Here is a 23,079-nt window from a genome sequence, read left to right on the forward strand (position 1 = left end):
TCCCCACGTTGCCCTGGGACATTGATTATAGCCCTGTGGCCAATGATATTTCTGCCTCGCCTTCTTGCTTTTGTGAGGTTGAACCCTGCCTCATCAGTATACAGTATATGAATTCATGCAGGATTTCCTCAGCATCCATCTGCAAAACTCCCTGAAATACAGTGAAAGACAAGATTGTGTAGTTCAGGATAGGTCTAGTATACAGTCAATGTAAAGAAGTCATGTGTGCAGTATGCAACATCACAGTGCTAAAGTGAACAATACAAACCTCCACATACTCATGCCGCAGCTGTTTGACCCTCTCTGAATTCCGCTCAAAAGGCACTCGATAAAGTTGTTTCATTTCAACCTGATGTCTTTTCAGGATGCGTGCCAGTGTTGACTGAGAGACCTGATGGACATTATTGAAAATGGCATGGTCACCGATAATGTTGGCTTGTAGTTCTCTGAGCCTGATAGCATTATTGGCCAAAACCATGTCTATTTTCTCTCTCTCTTGTTCTTGCGTAAATATGGGCCCCCTTCCTCCTTGTCGTTCCCGACCCTCAATCCTATGTAGAGAATAATACATGTAACTTACTGTACAATGTCACAGGAAGGGGTATCACAAGTGCGGATATGGTGCATACAATAAGCGGCTGATTACTGTAACTGTAGACAGATCTTCTTTTACCTGTTTTCCTGTCGGAAAGTGACATTATGACAGATGCCACTGTATATATGCTAAGATTTGGCTGAACTCTCAGTCCAGCCTCCCTCAGCGTCAATCCGTGGTTCACAACATGGTCCACTAGTGTTGCACGAATGTCATTTGATAAGTTTGGTCCTCTTCTTCTTTGTGCACATTCTCCTCCTGCTTCAGGTCTTCCTCGACCTCTGACTCTGACTCTGACTCGGCCTCTGACTCTGCCTCTTCCTCTACCTCCTTCTCTGTGTACTCCTCCTCTCACCCTCACTCTTCTTCTGACTCCTTCCATTTTGGTTGAAGGCAGGTGAACCTACCTCCTGCATTTTTATAGTGCTTAAACCTGATTGGTGTGTCTACAATTTAGCAATCATGTGTTTGTGCACCTGATGGCTGTGTTTAACAGATTGGCTCATAGGTGTGGTAATTTGACAGTCAGTGCTTTTGAATTGCAAGGAAGTGAGATCATGATATACTTCTGTGTCTGATGTATACAAGTGTGTTTAGTGTTTTGCAAATCACTGTGTGTAATGTTTTGCAAATAGTGTGAAGCTGACAATGTGCTTACAGTTGTGCAAATCTAGCCTTGTGTTTTGCTCCTTGGGTGTAAGGTTTTGCTAATTGTGGGAAAAGTTCAATTGTAGTGTGTCAGCAATCGTAAAAAACTGTAATACATTATGGCCTTTCTCTTGCATTTCAAACAGGATGGTACAACAACCCAGAAAACGGTTGTTTTTTTCTTTGTATTATCTTTTACCAGATCTAATGTGTTACATTCTCCTACATTCCTTTCACATTTCCACAAACTTCAAAGGGTTTCCTTTCAAATGGTACCAATAATATGCATATCCTTGCTTCAGGGCCTGAGCTACATGCAGTTAGATTTGGGTTTGTAATTTTAGGCGAAATTTAAAAAAGGGGCCCATCGTTTTAAACCCGCTCTGGTACAAAGAGAAGATTAAAGCGTGAGACATATAGGCCTACACTCAATTTATATACATACGTGCACTTTGTTATATGTCTGGATTTAATTAAATGTAATTATAGGTTACCCTTTTTCTTTTATTCCAGGCTTTATAAAAAATTCAGCAAACAGAAATACACAATGGACAAAAAAACATTTTAATTTCTCCTCATGGCTCAGCCACATAATACCAGGAAATATCTGGTTGGCTTTCCAGAAAAAGGATAAGCGTATATCATGGTAGAAAGGGCAATAGAGGATGAAATTAATTTAATTCTCTATCTCCTTGAAGTCACAGTAGGTAGTTACATAGTATTTCCTCTTCCATTTAGCCATTATACTGACCTGTTTCAATAAGCAGGGGCAATATCCCTGATCTTACTTACCTGTGCACATAGCGATCTCTTGCTTTTAGGTACGTTATACATAATATATCCCTCAAACACGAATTCACCCTTAATCAAACAAAAGGTTCTCAATTTGGGTTTATGATTAATATCCTCCACCCATTTCTTTTAATATGGCATCATCAGTTGTTTTTTAATAGCATCTATGTCTCCCTTAATTTGGTGTTCATACACAGTCAGACTGTTGGAAAAGGTCAGACATTTCAGTTCTCAGGCTCCCCCGATGGAGAGATCCCATTGAAAAACCTTGCTGGCTGTTCTGACAGTTGGCATATCAATCAGTCTATTCCAAAGTCTCACCATACATGCCTTCCATCTCATCTCATATTAGCAACAATGAGAATAGCTTACCAACAAGGCTAATTCTGAGGAAGACAAAATGTAAAAATGTCAGTCATCTGTTCGCATCCTGTACAATTGATTAAAGTGAGCAAAAATAAATCACACTGCCTTTTTTTGTTGAGTTCACCAACTCCCTTTTACTTCGAATTAGTCGCTTTGGAAGTTTTCTTGGTCAGCCATTCTCATGTTTTTCAGTTTTGTTTTGGTAAAGAAATTATTGAGTTTACTAGCAATTATAAATATTTGGGTCTTTATTTTGATGAACATTTGACCTTTCTATACAGAACATCTTCCCTAGCCGACTCAGGAAGTAGAACTCTTGGGGAAGTTCTAGGGAAAACAAAAACACTCAAATATATTGGTTTTACTACGTATTCCAGACTGTATCAGACATGCGAGTGTCCTGTCAGCAGGATTGTGGGGTGCTACGAGGTATCTCAAAAACATAACATAGCATAACAAAGCAGTACGTTATTTTTTTAGGCATCCACAAGTTTGCACCTATATTGGCAATAACTGAAGACATTGGCTGGGAACCCTATGAGAAGCCCTCTTCATTTATTTTGTTTGCTGATTCACGAAGGCCCACTTGAAAACTGAAAAACACTTCTCCTAGTACCAGGTTTACTAAAATGCATTATCTGTGTTTTTTTCTATTCACACCAATTGACTGCAAATAATACAATTTTCTGCAGGTCTTGTTCAGTTTCTGCCGTCAAAATAATATCAGCATAGAAGAGTATACTTAACATTTCATCATCATATCTTATTCCAATATTTAACTGTTTAATTTATTGCGCCAAATCATTAATAAACATAACAAACAGAGTGGGTGATAAGGTGCCTCCTTGTTTTACACCCGGGGGCGTGGGAAACCAATCTGTACCATATTTTTAACACGCACACAGGCATTTTGGTGCTTTGTAGAGAGACTAGATTGCGTGATAAAATTTCCCATCAACCCCTGTCTTTAGCAATCTATAGGCTAAACTATACTTATTTTCTGGAAATCAATGCAACATGCAGAAGTAGGCTTATTTCCCTGTAATCTATTTCTGACTATTGTGCACGCCGAGAAGATACAGTCGATACAGACACTGGATTTATGACAACCATTTTGTTCTTCCACCAGAATGTTTAGATCCTCCAAAAATGTATTAACCTGCTGAATATAATTTATAGACTGTATTTAGTAAACTTATGCCTATATAGTTCAGTTGCACTCTGTTTTGAAGATTTGGGAATGGGATTCACTATAGACTAACTGTATCCAAAGTGAATGGCAGTATACTGTATTCAAAACAAATTTGGAGCAAACAATTTAGAACTTCAATTAATTGAGGAGCTTTTAAAACATCATTAAGCAGTTCAACAATGCCAAAAGCTTTCCATTTTTTGCAGCATCAATTGCCTTCTTAACTTCTACCAAGGACAACTCCTTCACTTAGGTACGGGTTGCATATATTTAGTTTTCAAGTTTAGTTTTCAGGGAACATGTGTCTTTATAAAAGTATTCCTTAATATAATCTGTCATATTTTCATTACCTGACAACAAACTTGCAAACCACTTCTCCCACTCATGAAGTATCTGTGTGATATCGGAGTTCAACCCCTGATGCTCTTCCCTGACTTCCATTGGAATTATCGTATGACGTTTTGGCCCCAACTTATTTATTTGGTTCCAGAACTTTAGAGGATTTCTTGTCTGTATCTCCTCTCTGATATCTCAGTTTGAATAGACCGTCTATTATCTTAAATAACTTTCTAAAATGTTATCTTGTATTCCTGTCTTTACAATGTAGAAATAAGTGCTCAGCCTTGCGCATTACAGACCATAGGTCCCTTAACTCATCATGTCCATGTCTAACAGAACACAGAGGGTGTTCTTTAATGGAAGGATCAGGAATTCCCCAAGGCAGCTGTCTAGGCCCATTACTTTGTTCAATATTTACTAATGAATTGCCACTGGTTTTGAGGAAAGCCAGAGTGTCTATGTATGCGGATGACTCAACACTATACATGTCAGCTACTACAGTGACTGAAATGACTGCAACACTTAACAAAGTGTTGCAGTTAGTTTCAGAGTGGGTGGCAAGGAATAAGTTAGTCCTAAATACTTCTAAAACTAAAAGCATTGTATTTGGGACAAATCCTTCACTAAACCCTAAACCTCAACTAAATCTTGTAATAAATAATGTGGAAATTGAGCAAGTTGAGGTGAATAAACTGCTTGGAGTTACCCTGGATTGTAAACTGGCATGGTGAAAACATACTGATACAACAGTAGCTAAGATGGGGAGAAGTATTTTAATTACATTTTCTATTTCACCTTTATTTAACCAGGTAGGCCAGTTGAGACCAAGTTCTCATTTACAACTGCAACCTGGCCAAGATAAAGCAAAGCAGTGCGACAAAAACAACAACACAGAGTTACACATAAACAAACGTACAGTCAATAACCCAATAGAAAAATCTATGTACAGTGTGTGGAAATGTAGAAGAGTTGGGAGGTAAGGCAATAAATAGACCATAGAGGTGAAATAATTACAATTTAGCATTAACACTGGAGTGATAGATGAGCAGATGATGATGGGCAAGTAGAGATAGTAGGGTGCAAAAGAGCAAGATGTCCATGATAAGGCCATGCTCTATCTTCTTGACAGCATTGTCAACAATTGCAGGTCCTACAGGCCCTAGTTTTGTTGTACCTGGACTACTGTTCAGTCATGTGGTCAGGTGCCACAAAAAAGGACTTCCAAAAATTGCAATTGGTTCAGAACAGGGCAACACGGCTGGCCCTTGGATGCACACAGAGATACCAAAGAGGTGTTGACATGTTGAATGCACCGAGCTGTCTGTTTGAACAACTGGCGCACAACTCGGACAACCATGCATACCCCACAAGACATGCCACAAGAGGTCTCTTCACAGTCCCCAAGTCCAGAACAGACTATGGAAGGCGCACAATAGTAAATAGAGCCATGACCACATGGAACTCTATTCCACATCAAGTGACTCATGAAAGCAGTAAAATTAGATTTAAAAAACAGATAAAAAACACCTTATGGAACAGCGGCGACTGTGAAGCAACACAACACAGGCACAGACACATGCATACACACACACGACACGATAGAATACGCACTATACACACACGGAAACATAGATTTTGTACTGTATATATGTAATAGTGGTGGGGTAGGGGCCTGAGGGCAATCAGTCTGTGAATGTATTGTAATGCTTTTAAAATTGTATAAACTGCCTTAATATTGCTGGAACCCAGGAAGAGTAGCTGCCTTGGCAGGAACTAATGGGGATCCATAATAAACCCCAGGAAGAGTAGCTGCCCTGGCAGCAGCTAATGGGGATCCATAATAAACCCCAGGAAGAGTAGCTGCCCTGGCAGCAGCTAATGGGGATCCATAATAAACTCCAGGAAGAGTAGCTGCCTTGGCAGGAACTAATGGGGATCTATAATAAATACAAATACAAAAATTCCAATAAGGCTTGTTCGGCTTGTAAACTTAGTCACATCCTTTTTGCCCCCCATTTCAGAATATATGATATCACAAAATGCTTCATACCAGAAGTATAATCAATTTTTGTAGAGTTTGCAGAGTTTCTATGAGTTCTGACAGAGCTCTGCGTGATATTTCATAAAATAGAAAATAATTTGGCACGTTTATTTTCTTACATTTAGGCTTATATGGGGGTATGTTTAATTTGCCCTGAGTGATGCACAGTAATACCTGTTTGAGAAAGTTCATGGCCAAAAGTAAAAGAGAATGATCAGGTCATATTTTTTAATTCAATTGTGTGTGTGTGTGTGTGTGTGTGTGTGTGTGTGTGTGTGTGTGTGTGTGTGTGTGTGTGTGTGTGTGTGTGTGTGTGTGTGTGTGTGTGTGTGTGTGTGTGTGTGTGTGTGTGTGTGTGTGTGTGTGTGTGTGTGTGTGTGTGTGTGTGTGTGTGTGTGTGTGTGTGTGTGTGTGTGTGTGTGTGTGTGTGTGTGCGCGAGCGAGCGAGCGAGCGAGTGAGTGAGTGAGTGAGAATGAGTAATATGTGGTGTAAAGTCTCTGTGTTGTTTGGCACATTCTGACCAGCACCAAGGAATTGTATATTTCATCTGTGTCTGGTCACTGGCACCGGTTGATTGCTCATTCAACAACTGCTGATCAGGGCTATTGGTGTCTGTGGATGATGTACTGGGGCCTATCTCTTACAGCGATACTAGATACTGGTATACCGCTGGGCCTACAGACATATCTACACCTTACCCACAAAGACAACACACAACTCAATGTATCACCTATCACTCCATTCACCACTGACATCAATTCATGCAGTAGATATACTATTCTATCCATGTATTCTTCAGATATACTATATATTCTATACACATGCTGTCCATAATGTCTATACATCCCATCATGTATGTATGCACGTCTTTACATACACTTAGGTTGGAGTCATTAAAACTCGTTTTTCAACCACTCCACAAATTTCTTGTTAACAAACTATAGTTTTGGCAAGTCGGTTAGGACATCTACTTTGTGCATGACACAAGTAATTTTTCCAACAATTGTTTACAGGCAGATTATTTCACTTATAATTCACTGTATCACAATTCAAGTTGGTCAGGAGATTACATACACTAAGTTGACTGTGCCATTAAACAGATAGGAAAATTCCAGAAAATTATGTAATATCTTTAGAAGCCAAATGGAGGTGTACCTGTGGATGTATTTCAAGGCATAACTTAAAACTCAGTGCCGCTTTGCTTGACATCATAGGAAAATCAAAAGAAATCAGCTAAGACCTCAGAAAAAAATTGTAGACCTCCACAAGTCTGGTTCATCCTTGGGAGCAATTTCCAAACGCCTGAAGGTACCACGTTCATCTGTACAAACAATAGTACGCAAGTATAAACACCATGGGACCACGCAGCCATCATACCGCTCAGGAAGGAGACGTGTTCTGTCTCCTAGAATTGAACGTACTTTGGTGCGAAAAGTGCAAATCAATCCCAGAACAACAGCAAAGGACCTTGTGAAGATGCTGGAGGAAACAGGCACAAAAGTATCCATATCCACAGTTAAACAAGTCTTATATCGACATAACCTGAAAGGCCGCTCAGCAAGGAAGAAGCCACTGCTACAAAACCTCCATAAAAAAAGCCAGACTACGGTTTGCAACTGCACATAGGGACAAAGATCGTACTTTTTTGAGAAATGCCCTCTGATGAAACAAAAATAGAACAGTTTGGCCGTAATGACCATCATTATGTTTGGAGGAAAAAGGGGGAGGCTTTGCAAGCCGAAGACACCATCCCAACCGTGAAGCACGGGGGTGGCAGCAGCATATTTGGGGGTGCTTTGCTGCAGGAGGGACTGGTGCACTTCACAAAATAGATGCCATCATGAGGATGGAAAATTATGTGGATATATTGAAGCAACATCTCAAGACATCAGTCAGGAAGTTAAAGCTTGGTCGCAAATGGGTCTTCCAAATGGACAATGACCCCAAGCATGCTTCGAAAGTTGTCGCAAAATGGCTAAGGACAACAAAGGCAAGGTATTGGAGTGGCCATCACAAAGCCTTGATCTCAATCCTATAGAAGATTTGTGGGCAGAACTGAAAAAGTGTGTGCGAGCAAGGAGGCCTACAAACCTGACTCAGTTAAACCAGCTCTGTCAGGAGGAATGGGACAAAATTCACCCAACTTATTGTGGGAAGCTTGTGGAAGGCTACCCGAAATGTTTGACCCAAGTTAAACCATTTAAAGGCAATGCTACCAAATACTAATTGAGCGTATGTAAGCTTCTGACCCACTGGGAATGTGATGAAAGATATAAAAGCTGAAATAAATAGTTCTCTCTACTATTATTCTGACATTCCACATTCTTAAAATAAAGTGGTGAATCTAACTGACCTTAGACAGGGAATTTGAAAACTGAGTTTAAATGTATTTAGCTAAAGTGTATTTAAACTTCCGACTTCAACTGTGTATATACAGTGAGGCAAAAAAGTATTTAGTCAGCCACCAATTGTGCAAGTTCTCCCACTTAAAAAGATGAGAGAGGCCTGTAATTTTCATCATAGGTACACTTCAACTATGACAGACAAAATGAGAAAAAAAAATCCAGAAAATCACATTGTAGGATTTTTAATGAATTTATTTGCAAATTATGGTGGAAAATAAGTATTTGGTCACCTACAAACAAGCAAGATTTTTGGCTCTCACAGACCTGTAACTTCTTCTTTAAGAGGTTCCTCTGTCCTCCACTCGTTACCTGTATTAATGGCACCTGTTTGAACTTGTTATCAGTATAAAAGACACCTGTCCACAACCTCAAACAGTCACACTCCAAACTCCACTATGGCCAAGACCAAAGAGCTGTCAAAGGACACCAGAAACAAAATTGTAGACCTGCACCAGGCTGGGAAGACTGAATCTGCAATAGGTAAGCAGCTTGGTTTGAAGAAATCAACTGTGGGAGCAATTATTAGGAAATGGAAGACATACAAGACCACTGATAATCTCCCTCGATCTGGGGCTCCACGCAAGATCTCACCCCGTGGGGTCAAAATGATCACAAGAACGGTGAGCAAAAATCCCAGAACCACACGGGGGGACCTAGTGAATGACCTGCAGAGAGCTGGGACATTTTGATGATCCAGAAGAAGATTGGGAGAATGTCATATGGTCAGATGAAACCAAAATAGAACTTTTTGGTAAAAACTCAACTCGTCGTGTTTGGAGGACAAAGAATGCTGAGTTGCATCCAAAGAACACCATACCTACTGTGAGGCATGGGGGTGGAAACATCATGCTTTGGGGCTGTTTTTCTGCAAAGGGACCAGGACGACTGATCCGTGTAAAGGAAAGAATGAATGGGGCCATGTATCGTGAGATTTTGAGTGAAAATCTCCTTCCATCAGCAAGGGCATTGAAGATGAAACGTGGCTGGGTCTTTCAGCATGACAATGATCCCAAACACACCGCCCGGGCAACGAAGGAGTGTCTTCGTAAGAAGCATTTCAAGGTCCTGGAGGGGCCTAGCCGGTCTCCAGATCTCAACCCCATAGAAAATCTTTGGAGGGAGTTGAAAGTCCGTGTTGCCCAGCAACAGCCCCAAAACATCACTGCTCTAGAGGAGATCTGCATGGAGGAATGGGCCAAAATACCAGCAACAGTATGTGAAAACCTTGTGAAGACTTACAGAAAACGTTTGACCTCTGTCATTGCCAACAAATGGTATATAACAAAGTATTGAGATAAACTTTAGTTATTGACCAAATTCTTATTTTCCACCATAATTTGCAAATAAATTAATAAAAAATCCTACAATGTGATTTTCTGGATTTTTTTCTTCTAATTTTGTCTGTCATAGTTGAAGTGTACCTATGATGAAAATTACAGGCCTCTCTCATCTTTTTAAGTGGGAGAACTTGCACAATTGGTGGCTGACTAAATACTTTTTTGCCCCACTGCATAGATATATATATATATATATATACTTATACATAAAAAGTTTGGACACAACTAATCATTCAAGGGTTTTTCTATATTTTTACTATTTTATACATTGTAGAATAATAGTGAATACATCAAAACTATGAAATAGCACATATGGAATTGTGTAGTAACCAAAAAAGACCTAAACAAATCCAAATATTTTGTAGATTTTAGATTCTTCAAAGTAGCCACGCTTTGTCTTGATGACAGCTTTGCACACTTTTGACATTCTCTCAACCAGCTTCACCTGGAATTCTATTCCAACAGTCGTGAAAGAGTTCCCACATATGTTGAGCACTTGGCTGCTTTTCCTTCACTCTGCGGTTCAAGTCATCCCAAACCATCTCAATTGGGTTGAGGTTGGGTGATTGTGGAGGCCAGATCATCTGATGCAGCACTCCATCAGTCTCCTTTTTGATCAAATAGCCCTTACATAGCCTGGAGGTGTGTCGGGTCATTATCCTGTTGAAGAACAAATGATAGTCCCACTAAGTCTAATGTCCATTGGTTGTTTTTCTTGGCACAAGCAAGTCTCTTCTTATTATTGGTTATCTTTAGTAGTGGTTTCTTTGCAGCAATTCGACCATGAAGGCCTGATTCACACAGTCTACTCTTAACAGTTGACGTTGAGATGTGTCTGTTACTTGAACTCTGTAAAGCATTTATTTGGGTTGCAATTTCTGAGGCTGGTAACTCTAATGAACTTATCCTCTGCAGCAGAGGCTGGTAACTGTGGGTCTTCCTTTCCCGCGGCGGTCCTCATGAGAGCCAGTATCAATCATAGCGCTTGATGGTTTTTGCGACTGCACTTGAAGAAACTTAAAAAGTTCTTGACATTTTCTGGATTAACTGACCATATCTGAAAGTATTGATGGACTGTCATTTCTCTTTACTTATTTTAGCTGTTCTTGCCATAATACGGACTTGGTCTTTTACCAAATAGGGCTATCTTCTGTATAGCACCCATCCCTTTTCACAACACAACTGATTGGCTCAAACGTGCTAAGAAGGAAAGAAATTCCACAAATGAACTTTTAACAAGGCACACCTGCTAATTGAAAAGCATTCCAGGTGACTACCTCATGAATCTGGTTGAGAGAATGTCAAGAGTGTGCACATCTGTCAAGGCAAAGGGTGGCTACTTTGAAGTATCTAAAATCTAAAATATATTTAGATTTGTTTAACACTTTTTTGGTTACTACATGATACCATATGTGTTATTTCATAGTTTTGATTTCTTCACTATTATTCTGTAGAAAATAGTAAAAATAAAAAATTAAGAAAAACCCTTGAATGAGTAGGTGTTCTAAAACTTTTGACCAGAATATTTATATATACATTATCCTCCGGACTCTGACATTGCTCGTCCTAATATCATCCTAATATTTCTCTATTTTTTAATTCCATTATTTTACTTTTAGAGTCGTGTTTATTGTTGTGTATTGTTAGATATTACTGCATATTGCCACATCCGCAATAACATCTGTTAAATATGTGTATGCAACCAATACAATTGTATTTTATTTTATTTGACGGTACATGGGGTATGGTAAAAGAACAATAAAAAGACACTTCCCACTGAGCACAGACGTCATTTGATGTAATTTTGATGGAGTTGTCAACTAACATCAATTCAACGTGAAATCAACAAAGAACATTCACCATGTCATTGGATTTAGGTTCAAAGTTGGGTGAAAAAAACACAAAATTCTCTTCTGTTGATGACTTTGCAAAATTTAACGTTATCACATAGATTTTTTGTTTTTGAAATGACGTGGAAACATCAGTCAGTTTTTGCACAGTGGGTTAGCACAGAATTTGAAACACTGAGACATTCAGTATTACTCTCTCAATTTGAAACACTGAAACATTCAGTATTACACCTTCAATTTGAATCACTGAAACGTTCAGTGCTACACTCTCTCAATTTGAATCACTGAAACGTTCAGTGCTACACTCTCTCAATTTGAATCACTGAAACGTTCAGTGCTACACTCTCTCAATTTGAATCACCGAAACGTTCAGTGCTACACTCTCTCAATTTGAATCACCGAAACGTTCAGTGCTACACTCTCTCAATTTGAATCACCGAAACGTTCAGTGCTACACTCTCTCAATTTGAATCACCGAAACGTTCAGTGCTACACTCTCTCAATTTGAATCACTGAAACGTTCAGTGCTACACTCTCTCAATTTGAATCACTGAAACGTTCAGTGCTACACTCTCTCAATTTGAATCACTGAAACGTTCAGTGCTACACTCTCTCAATTTGAATCACTGAAACGTTCAGTGCTACACTCTCTCAATTTGAATCACTGAAACGTTCAGTGCTACACTCTCTCAATTTGAATCACTGAAACGTTCAGTGCTACACTCTCTCAATTTGAATCACTGAAACGTTCAGTGCTACACTCTCTCAATTTGAATCACTGAAACAGTTAGTGACAAGCTTAACATGACAAGGTGCAAAAAATTCACTCAACCATGAAATCTACATACGGTGAGGTCATGTGCAGAGAAGACAGAGGGAAGTAGAGAAAGAAAGAGAGTGAAATGGAGCAATAAAGAAATAGAGAAGGAGAGATGGAGGGGAGAGAATGGATCAGAAAGAGGGGGAAGGGAAGGGCACAGAGAGGGATGTGTGTGTGTGTTCGAGATGACTGGGCCTGTCCTCAGCTCTCCTCCAGCCCAGCTGTCTGTGTGAGGAGCCGAGTGGAGTGGAGCGTGTGGAGGAGATAGACTAGTCTTTGATTGGGCTGGAGGCTGTTACAGGGTTTTGGCCCGTGGCGACTACGACACTACAGAGTGATGAGTATGAAAGAGAGTGGACAGTAGCATGGCGAGGTAGAGATCCCAACAACAGAGACGTATAGATATGGCTACTTTGTTGATATACTATGACACCATTCTACCAGAATATAGCGGTTATGCAATAGGTAAATAAATAACCACTTGAGACATCCTCAAAGACCACTCACTTTGCAAGTTTTCATTACTTGATTCTATTGTTTATTGACTTCTAATATGGAATATAATTATTTAATGACTTTCAATATTAAGTATTTATTTCACAAAATTCTTATTCAAGTATATTTAGAGATTGGGAAGCCAGATGCCCCCTCACACACAGCAAGATATGCAAATAAACAGACAACCATCACATGTTGACAAAGACATTGTGCTCCTTATTGCAATGGGTATAGGTTTCAGAATAGGTGTGAATTTGATAATGATATTTAGGGGGCACATTTCAAAGTATATGGAAGGAATAATTGTTCCTTTTTCTCCCTCATCTCTACCTTCTCTTTTACACCCTATCTGTCTTCTAATCTCTCCTCTCTGTTGTCCTATTCTGATGGTTGCATTGGTCTCTTTGTAGAAGAGCTCAGTAACACTCCTGAAACCCAGCACACTTCAGAGAGAGTGAGAAGAGACAGGCTAGATAGAAGATAGGCTTGTCCTTTCTCTTCCTTCCTCCCTTCCTTCCTCCCGTCTCTGCTCCTTCCTGCCGTCTATTTCTGCCATCTGTTTGTCATTCAATCCTCTCTGTTGTTCACGCTCTCTTTCATCTTGGAGAGATTCTCTCTTGTTTTCTCTCGCCATCTCTCCCACACGCTTTCATTCTCTTCCTTTGTGTTTCCCTTGTCTTTCCTCATAGCTGTCTTTAGTGAGGTGTTGCACCCTAAGTAAAGTTGGAGAATGGTAAAGCTGAGGTGACATGATGACAGCACCTCACTCCTATAACACTCAACTTCAGCCACATAGCTCATGTCACTCTGGTTAAGGTTCAGCGAGGTCGCGACCTTTGTGCCTGGGAGGGTTATTTTATTTTTATTTTTTTTATTTAACCTTTATTTAACCAGGTAGGCAAGTTGAGAACAAGTTCTCTTTACAACTGCAAGCTGTCCAAGATAAAGCAAAGTAGTGCGACACAAACAATAACACAGAGTTACACATGAAATAAAAACATGTACAGTCAACAACACAATAAAAAAAATACAGTGTGTGCAAATGGCATGAGGAGGTAAGGCCATAGTAGTGAAGTAATTACAATTTAGCAAATTAACACTGGAGTGATAGATGTGCAGATGATGATGTGGAACTAGAAATACTGGTGTGCAAAAAAGTGAATAAAAAAAATATGGGGATGAGATAGGTAGTTGGTTGGATCGGCTATTTACAGATGGGTTGTGTACAGCTGCAGCGATCGGTTAGCTGCTCAGATAGCTGATGTTTAAAGTTAGTGAGGGATATGTAAGTCTACAACTTCAGGGATTTTTGCAATTCATTCCAGTCATTGGCAGCAGAGAACTGGAAGGAAAGGCGGCCGAAGAAGGTGTTGGCTTTGGTGGTGACCAGTGAAATATACCTGCTGGAGCGTGGGCTACGGGTGGATGCTGTTATCGTGACCAGTGAGCTAAGGCGGAGCTTTACCTAGCAAAGACTTATAGATGACCTGGAGCCAGTGGGTCTGGCGACGAATATGTAGCGAGGGCCAGCCGACGAGAGCATACAAAACGGTGACAAAACGGATGGCACTGTGGTAGACTGCATCCAGTTTGCTGAGTAGAGTGTTGGAGGCTATTTTGTAAATGACATCGCCGAAGTCGAGGATCAGTAGGATAGTCAGTTTTACGAGGGTATATTTGGCGGCGTGAGTAAAGGAGGTTTTGTAGGAAGCCGATTCTAGACTTAATTTTGGATTGGAGATGTTTAATATGAGTCTGGAAGGAGATTTTACAGTCTAGCGAGACACCCAGGTATTTGTAGTGTCCACATATTCTAAGTCAGAACCGTCCAGAGTAGTGATGCTAGTCGGGCGGGCGGTTGCGTGCTGCGATCGGTTGAAGAGAATGCATTTAGTTTTACTAGCGTTTTAGTGCAGTTGGAGGCCATTGTTGTATGGCATTGAGGCTCGTTTGGAGGTTTGCTAGCACAGTTTCCAAAGAAGGGCCAGATGTATACAGAATGGTGTCATCTGTGTAGAGGTGGATCAGGCAATCACCCGCAGCAAGAGCGGGTTATCCAGAGGTGACACATATTACTTCCTATAGAAGACAGCATGGGAAGCTCTGTTTGATTTTCTCTGGATCGGTCTAATGTCAGTCTCATGTTCTAACGTTTATATCTCCTCCCTCTTTCTGTCCCTCTGCAGCACAGTTCAACTTGATTCCTGTGGGTCTGAGGATCGTGGCGATCCAGGGGGCGAAGACAGGGCTCTACCTGGGCATGAACAGCGACGGGTACCTTTACACCTCTGTGAGTCCACATGCTCAACAATACATAAACCAAAAGCAATACTGGACAATCCGTCTCATATAGTTATGTTCAGGAAATGACTGTGTGGTAATAGAGACACTCCAGTAATAGAGACACTCCGTGAAGCTTTGGGTTGACTCTCTAAATGACAGTTATAATGACAATGTAACGGCTGGAACAGCCATATCAGGAGTCGACCGCTGTTGGTAAATCTCCTCAATTATTGTCTGTGTTGTTGCTGTCCGTGGTGCAGAACTCTGTTCCAGGAGAATGATGTTGCTGTCCATGGGGCTGAAATTGACTTCAATCTGGAGTTGCATATCCTGTGCCATGGGCTTGGATTCCATGGTGCAGTTAAGACACTTAGATATACTGTTGTTTTCTGTGCTTCATGTCCCTGTAGCCTGTAGGCATACATTTGTGTTGAATCTGCGATGTGCAATTTTATGGGGTTGAGGACAGTGTGTATAACAGTGGAGGCTGCTGAGGGGAGGACGGTTCATAATAATGGTTGGAACGGAGCAAATGGAATGGCATCAACCACATGGAAACCATGTGTTTGATGTACTTGATACCATTCCACTTATTCCGCTCCAAACATTACCAGGAGCCCGTCCTCCCCAACATCCGGTGGTGTATACACAGGAGATGTAATGTTCAGTGTTTTCTCTCTACCAAGCTGAGTGTCACGATCGTGTGGAGGATTGACGGACCAAAACGCAGCAGTAGGAAAATAAGCCATATTCCTTTTAATGAATACGAAGGCAAAAACGAAACAAAAACACTTACACACTAACAAAACAAGAAAACGATCGTGAAGCTATGAACGAAGTGCACATACAGGCTACAAACGTATAACATAGACAACTACTCACAACAAATGAAAGCCTATGGCTACCCTAAATATGGCTCCCAATCAGAGACAACCGAAATCAGCTGTCTCTAATTGGGGAACTCATTCAGGCAACCATAGACTCTCCTAGACAACTGAACATACATAGACAACGCTAGACACATGTACTCAACACAAACCCATATACTACACCCAACAACCCCTTTACCATAGAATCACCCAAAACCAACAAAACACAAACATTCCCCATGTCACACCCTGACCTAACTAAAATAATAAAGAAAACAAAGAATACTAAGGCCAGGGCGTGACACTGAGTACCTGGGTAATAGGTTATACTCTAAGCTCTGTGTGTATTTAAGGATGGAAGGATCCTGTGCCTTGAGTGTCTAGACAACATAAAACATCTGAATAATAACAAGAAAGTAGTCAATAACAGTACCTACACTGTGCTTGGTGCTACTTTAAGGGGCGGCAGGTATCTTTCCCTTTAATGCACATAGAGTAATAGTATTAGCACACAGAGTAGGTGGAACATTCACTCTCTCGCTGCGTGCTTGTTTGTGTGTGCATTTGTGTATTTTATTTTTACCTTGCCATACGTCATACATAAAATCTGTCAGCATACAGTGCATATAGGGCAGAAACATGAAAGTGTGGAGGGTCACGGAAAACAATAATTTGTTAGTTGTTGAAGCATTGGATGTGTAAGGGTGTAACAGCTACACCACAGTGTGTGAGACAGGAAGTGAGAGGAAGTGAGAGAGAGAGAGAGAGCCAGCTGGTTCTGAGGCTCAGTTCACCAACCCAAACCAACCCCATAGAGCCTCGGGACAGCCCTCAGAAAATCTGGCCCAACCAAATCATCACAAAACAAAAAGAAAAATATATAACCTATTGGAAAGACACCACAAAAAATCAAAGTAAACTTCAATGCTATTTGGCTCTAAACAGACAGTACATGGTGGCAGACTATCTGACCACTGTGACTGATAGAAAACTGAGGAAAACATTGACTAGGTACAGACTCAGTGAGCACCGTCTGGCTATAGAGACCGGTCGTCACAGACAAACCTGGCTGCCCAGAGAGGACAGGCTGTGCTCACTCTGCTCCAGAGGAGAGGTAGAGACAGAGGTGCATTTCCTACTACACTGTGACAAATACTCAGACCTATGAGCATATTTCTTTCCCAAAATTATAACTCAATACAAAGAATTTGAAACTATAAAAGATGAAGAAAAAATCTAATATTTATTGGGTGAAAAGCCAAAATGTGCAGTTTTGGCAGCCAAATATGTGTCCTCCTGCCACAGCCTGAGGGACAGCCAGTGAAAAATGCAAAGTAATATTGATAATATTTCCCATTTAGCTTAGTTTTGTTTTGTCTTTCATACCAGGTCATATGTCTTCTCAAGTCATATTGACACTGGTCTACTACTGTTGCTTTAATTTATTGTTGTTCTGATTAATATTGTTGTTGTAGTTGTTGTTAATGGTAATCCCATGTCCACTACTACTGTTATTATTGCTGTTGGTCCCACCATTTATTTATATATAAATATATATATATTTTGTATATATATACATATATATTTGATTTTTATTTTTCGATATGTATACTTTGACAATGTAAGTAACAACGAACCTACCATGTCAATAAAGTCAATTGAATTGAATTGAATTGAATTGAGAGAGAGAGAGAGAGAGAGAGAGAGAGAGAGAGAGAGAGAGAGAGAGAGAGAGAGAGAGAGAGAGAGAGAGAGAGAGAGAGAGAGAGAGAGAGAGAGAGAGAGAGAGAGAGAGAGAGAGAGAGAGAGAGAGAGAGAGAGAGAGAGAGAGAGAGAGAGAGAGAGAGAGAGAATATCCCTGAGCTGGCGATTAGCATGAGGCAATGAGAAGGCTTTTGTCTCGTCTCTGTGTGAACAGAGAAGATTTCGAACGAGATCTTGTTGCTGTACTTCCCTGCAAACATCCAGTCAGTGTCTTCCCTTAAAATCCACACACACACACACACACACACACACACACACACACACACACACACACACACACACACACACACACACACACACACACACACACACACACACACACACACACACACACACACACACACACATCTATTTAACCTTGAGTTGACTGGGTCTCTTTTATATGAATAGTGTTTTCATGCAACGTTTTCATGAGTGTGTGATGTTATGCTGATGATGTGTAACCTTATATGTGTGGGGTGTGTTACAGTCACACACTGGTAAGCTGGTGTGTGTGAGTGAGGATGAATATGTCATGTATTCTGTTGAGTGATTGTGTGTGTGTGTGTGTGCACAGGTGCCTGCACATGCATGCAAGCATGTCTGTCTGTCTGTCCGTATGTCTCTGTCCGTATGTCTCCGTCCGTATTTCTCAGTCCGTATGTCTCCGTCTGTCCGTCCGTCAGTCCGTGTGTGTGTTGTAACAGCTGGAGATAGAGGGGGGATGGCACCTCAGGAGAGTGCATGACAGTGCAGACAAATGTTCTGACCGGTGACAAACAAGCTCATCACTGTCACAGAGGCTGAGGTGAGTGACAGCAAGAGACACAGAGGACACTATTGGGGAAAACCTCTGCAGGGCTCTTCCTCTCTCTCGATCTCTTTCTCTCACCTTCTCTCTCCTGCTGTCCCTCTCTCTACGGTTGTCCCTCCCTTTCTCCCTATCCCTCTCCCTTTACCTCTCTCTCTCTCTCTCACCCTCTCTCTCCCTAATCCTCTCTCTCTCTCTCCATCCTCTCTCTTTCCCTCTCCTTCTCTTTCTCTCCCTTCACCCTCTGTCTGACTTTGATTTGTTGTCCTCTTCTATTCAAGTCAGCTGTTCATTGCAGTAAAAGCGTAATTAGACAGCCTTGTCAGGCTAGTGAAGTGCACATAGAGCCCAGGAGAACAGTAAGGAGCTAATGACAAGGAACTCCATGACACGGCTCTGTTGTCTCAGCTATGAGCCTCAGCCTCAGCTTCCCTATACCTGTAGGAGACTCCAGGAAAATGGCTTCTTTTTTTGTAAAAAATAGTACTCAGCTCTGTCCTGACCCATTTTATTGTCTGTGTGCTCTGGAAAACCCTCCTGGGCCATGAGAGGGGGGAGATGTGTGAGTAAATGGGGCGATGGTGCATGCGTGTGTGTGCGTGCGTGAGCGAGACACAGTCAGTCAGACAGACAGACAGACAGACAGACAGACAGACAGACAGACAGACAGACAGACAGACAGACAGACAGACAGACAGACAGATGGTGGGTGGGAGGTGACACAATTGAGAGATTCTAGATTTTACAGATGCAGTTTCCATGCATGCCAATCAGGCCTCTGAAATTAACCACGATGATTGCCTTTTTAATGGGTGTGTTGATGTGTGCATAGTATACAGTAAATTGCTTGTGCACATATTCAATTATAATGCCTATGATACTATAGTACACTATGGTACAAATACTATAGTATTCACTGCAGTGTTTTTGCGGACTTTACTGTTGTATTCACTGCACTGTTTTTGCAGACTAAATACTGTAGTATTTACTGTAGTGCACTGTAGTATACTGAAGTATTTACAGTTAACTATAGTATAAATACTTCAGTAAAAGAAAACTGTAGTATATGCTATAGTAATTAATGTAATGTTTTTTTCGGACTGTAGTATTTACTGTAATGTTTTTGTTTAATTATCTTTGACATAGAAGAGGAGGCTTTCTCCTGCAGGAAGGAAGGAAGGAAGGAAGGAAGGAAGGAAGGAAGGAAGGAAGGAAGGAAGGACTGGGGTCTAAATGGATAGTTCAGACTTGCTCTTTTCTATAACCTGTAGGGAACACAATATATGGTCTATACTTGACATGTAAGTTTCTCACATTTGGGTGGGACCAATTGGGATATTGGGGAGGGGAATGGGCAGGGTATATGCAAATTAAATACTGTAGTAGTTACTAAAGTAAAAAAAAGTTGTTGTGTTTTTACGGACTATAGTGTTTTTGCGGATATTACCGTAGTCTTTACTACAGTGTTTTTTTGCAGATAATACTGTAGTATTAACTATAGTATTCTACAGTATACTACAACATTCTATAGTAAGTACTACACATGATCGAGGGATACTACAGTGTGTAGTATAGTATTCTACAGTATACTACAGTTTACTTTAGAATTCTGTAGTAAGTACTGTAGTATTGTATAGTAAAATTTAGTTTTTTTCCATGTGTGTACAAAACATTAAGAACACCTTCCTAATATTGAGTTGCACCCCCTTTTGCCCTCAGAACAGCCTCAATTCATCAGGGCATGGACTCTATAAGGTGTCGAAAGCGTTCCGCAGGGATGCTGGCCCATGTTGACTCCAATGCTTCCCACAGTTGTCAAGTTGGCTGGATGTCCTTTGGGTGGTGGACCATTCATGATACATTACATTTACATTTACAATTAAGTCATTTAGCAGACGCTCTTATCCAGAGCGACTTACAAATTGGTGCATTCACCTTATGACATCCAGTGGAACAGCCACTTTACAACAGTGCATCTAAATCTTTTAAGGGGGGGGGGTCAGAAGGATTACTTTATCCTATCCTAGGTATTCCTTAAAGAGGTGGGGTTTCAGGTGTCTCCGGAAGGTGGTGATTGACTCCGCTGTCCTGGCGTCGTGAGGGAGTTTGTTCCACCATTGGGGGGCCAGAGCAGCGAACAGTTTTGACTGGGCTGAGCGGGAACTGTACTTCCTCAGTGGTAGGGAGGCGAGCAGGCCAGAGGTGGATGAACGCAGTGCCCTTGTTTGGGTGTAGGGCCTGATCAGAGCCTGGAGGTACTGAGGTGCCGTTCCCTTCACAGCTCCGTAGGCAAGCACCATGGTCTTGTAGCGGATGCGAGCTTCAACTGGAAGCCAGTGGAGAGAGCGGAGGAGCGGGGTGACGTGAGAGAACTTGGGAAGGTTGAACACCAGACGGGCTGCGGTGTTCTGGATGAGTTGTAGGGGTTTAATGGCACAGGCAGGGAGCCCAGCCAACAGCGAGTTGCAGTAATCCAGACGGGAGATGACAAGTGCCTGGATTAGGACCTGCACCGCTTCCTGTGTGAGGCAGGGTCGTACTCTGCGGATGTTGTAGAGCATGAACCTACAGGAACGGGCCACCGCCTTGATGTTAGTTGAGAACGACAGGGAGTTGTCCAGGATCACGCCAAGGTTCTTAGCGCTCTGGGAGGAGGACACAATGGAGTTGTCAACCGTGATGGCGAGATCATGGAACGGGCAGTCCTTCCCCGGGAGGAAGAGCAGCTCCGTCTTGCCGAGGTTCAGCTTGAGGTGGTGATCCGTCATCCACACTGATATGTCTGCCAGACATGCAGAGATGCGATTCGCCACCTGGTCATCAGAAGGGGGAAAGGAGAAGATTAATTGTGTGTCGTCTGCATAGCAATGATAGGAGAGACCATGTGAGGTTATGACAGAGCCAAGTGACTTGGTGTATAGCGAGAATAGGAGAGGGCCTAGAACAGAGCCCTGGGGGACGCCAGTGGTGAGAGCACGTGGTGAGGAGACAGATTCTCGCCACGCCACCTGGTAGGAGCGACCTGTCAGGTAGGACGCAATCCAAGCGTGGGCCGCGCCGGAGATGCCCAACTCGGAAAGGGTGGAGAGGAGGATCTGATGGTTCACAGTGTCGAAGGCAGCCGATAGGTCTAGAAGGATGAGAGCAGAGGAGAGAGAGTTAGCTTTAGCAGTGCGGAGCGCCTCCGTGATACAGAGAAGAGCAGTCTCAGTTGAATGACTAGTCTTGAAACCTGACTGATTTGGATCAAGAAGGTCATTCTGAGAGAGATAGCAGGAGAGCTGGCCAAGGACGGCACGTTCAAGAGTTTTGGAGAGAAAAGAAAGAAGGGATACTGGTCTGTAGTTGTTGACATCGGAGGGATCGAGTGTAGGTTTTTTCAGAAGGGGTGCAACTCTCGCTCTCTTGAAGACGGAAGGGACGTAGCCAGCGGTCAGGGATGAGTTGATGAGCGAGGTGAGGTAAGGGAGAAGGTCTCCGGAAATGGTCTGGAGAAGAGAGGAGGGGATAGGGTCAAGCGGGCAGGTTGTTGGGCGGCCGGCCGTCACAAGACGCGAGATTTCATCTGGAGAGAGAGGGGAGAAAGAGGTCAGAGCACAGGGTAGGGCAGTGTGAGCAGAACCAGCGATGTCGTTTGACTTAGCAAACGAGGATCGGATGTCGTCGACCTTCTTTTCAAAATGGTTGACGAAGTCATCTGCAGAGAGGGAGGAGGGGGGGGGGGAAGGAGGATTCAGGAGGGAGGAGAAGGTGGCAAAGAGCTTCCTAGGGTTAGAGGCAGATGCTTGGAATTTAGAGTGGTAGAAAGTGGCTTTAGCAGCAGAGACAGAAGAGGAAAATGTAGAGAGGAGGGAGTGAAAGGATGCCAGGTCCGCAGGGAGGCGAGTTTTCCTCCATTTCCGCTCGGCTGCCCGGAGCCCTGTTCTGTGAGCTCGCAATGAGTCGTCGAGCCACGGAGCGGGAGGGGAGGACCGAGCCGGCCTGGAGGATAGGGGACATAGAGAGTCAAAGGATGCAGAAAGGGAGGAGAGGAGGGTTGAGGAGGCAGAATCAGGAGATAGGTTGGAGAAGGTTTGAGCAGAGGGGAGAGATGATAGGATGGAAGAGGAGAGAGTAGCGGGGGAGAGAGAGCGAAGGTTGGGACGGCGCGATACCATCCGAGTAGGGGCAGTGTGGGAAGTGTTGGATGAGAGCGAGAGGGAAAAGGATACAAGGTAGTGGTCGGAGACTTGGAGGGGAGTTGCAATGTGGTTAGTGGAAGAACAGCATCTAGTAAAGATGAGGTCAAGCGTATTGCCTGCCTTGTGAGTAGGGGGGGAAGGTGAGAGGGTGAGGTCAAAAGAGGAGAGGAGTGGAAAGAAGGAGGCAGAGAGGAATGAGTCAAAGGTAGACGTGGGGAGGTTAAAGTCGCCCAGAACTGTGAGAGGTGAGCCGTCCTCAGGAAAGGAGCTTATCAAGGCATCAAGCTCATTGATGAACTCTCCGAGGG

At 42.2% G+C, this 23,079-nt stretch overlaps 1 protein-coding gene across 3 annotated transcripts in view; it reads left to right on the forward strand.

Annotated features, from left to right (window-relative positions):
• LOC129864005 (fibroblast growth factor 11-like) overlaps positions 1-23,079 on the forward strand; it is a 102,839-nt gene that overhangs the window by 58,946 nt on the left and 20,814 nt on the right. For all 3 annotated transcript variants that reach the window (XM_055936527.1, XM_055936526.1, XM_055936525.1), the window contains one exon: positions 15,071-15,174. In XM_055936527.1, the coding sequence (XP_055792502.1) occupies positions 15,071-15,174 (104 nt within the window). The remainder of the gene's footprint in view (positions 1-15,070; positions 15,175-23,079) is intronic.

The sequence above is a fragment of the Salvelinus fontinalis genome, chromosome 10 (genome assembly GCF_029448725.1).
Source record: "Salvelinus fontinalis isolate EN_2023a chromosome 10, ASM2944872v1, whole genome shotgun sequence".
Classification (NCBI taxonomy): Eukaryota; Metazoa; Chordata; class Actinopteri; order Salmoniformes; family Salmonidae; genus Salvelinus; species Salvelinus fontinalis.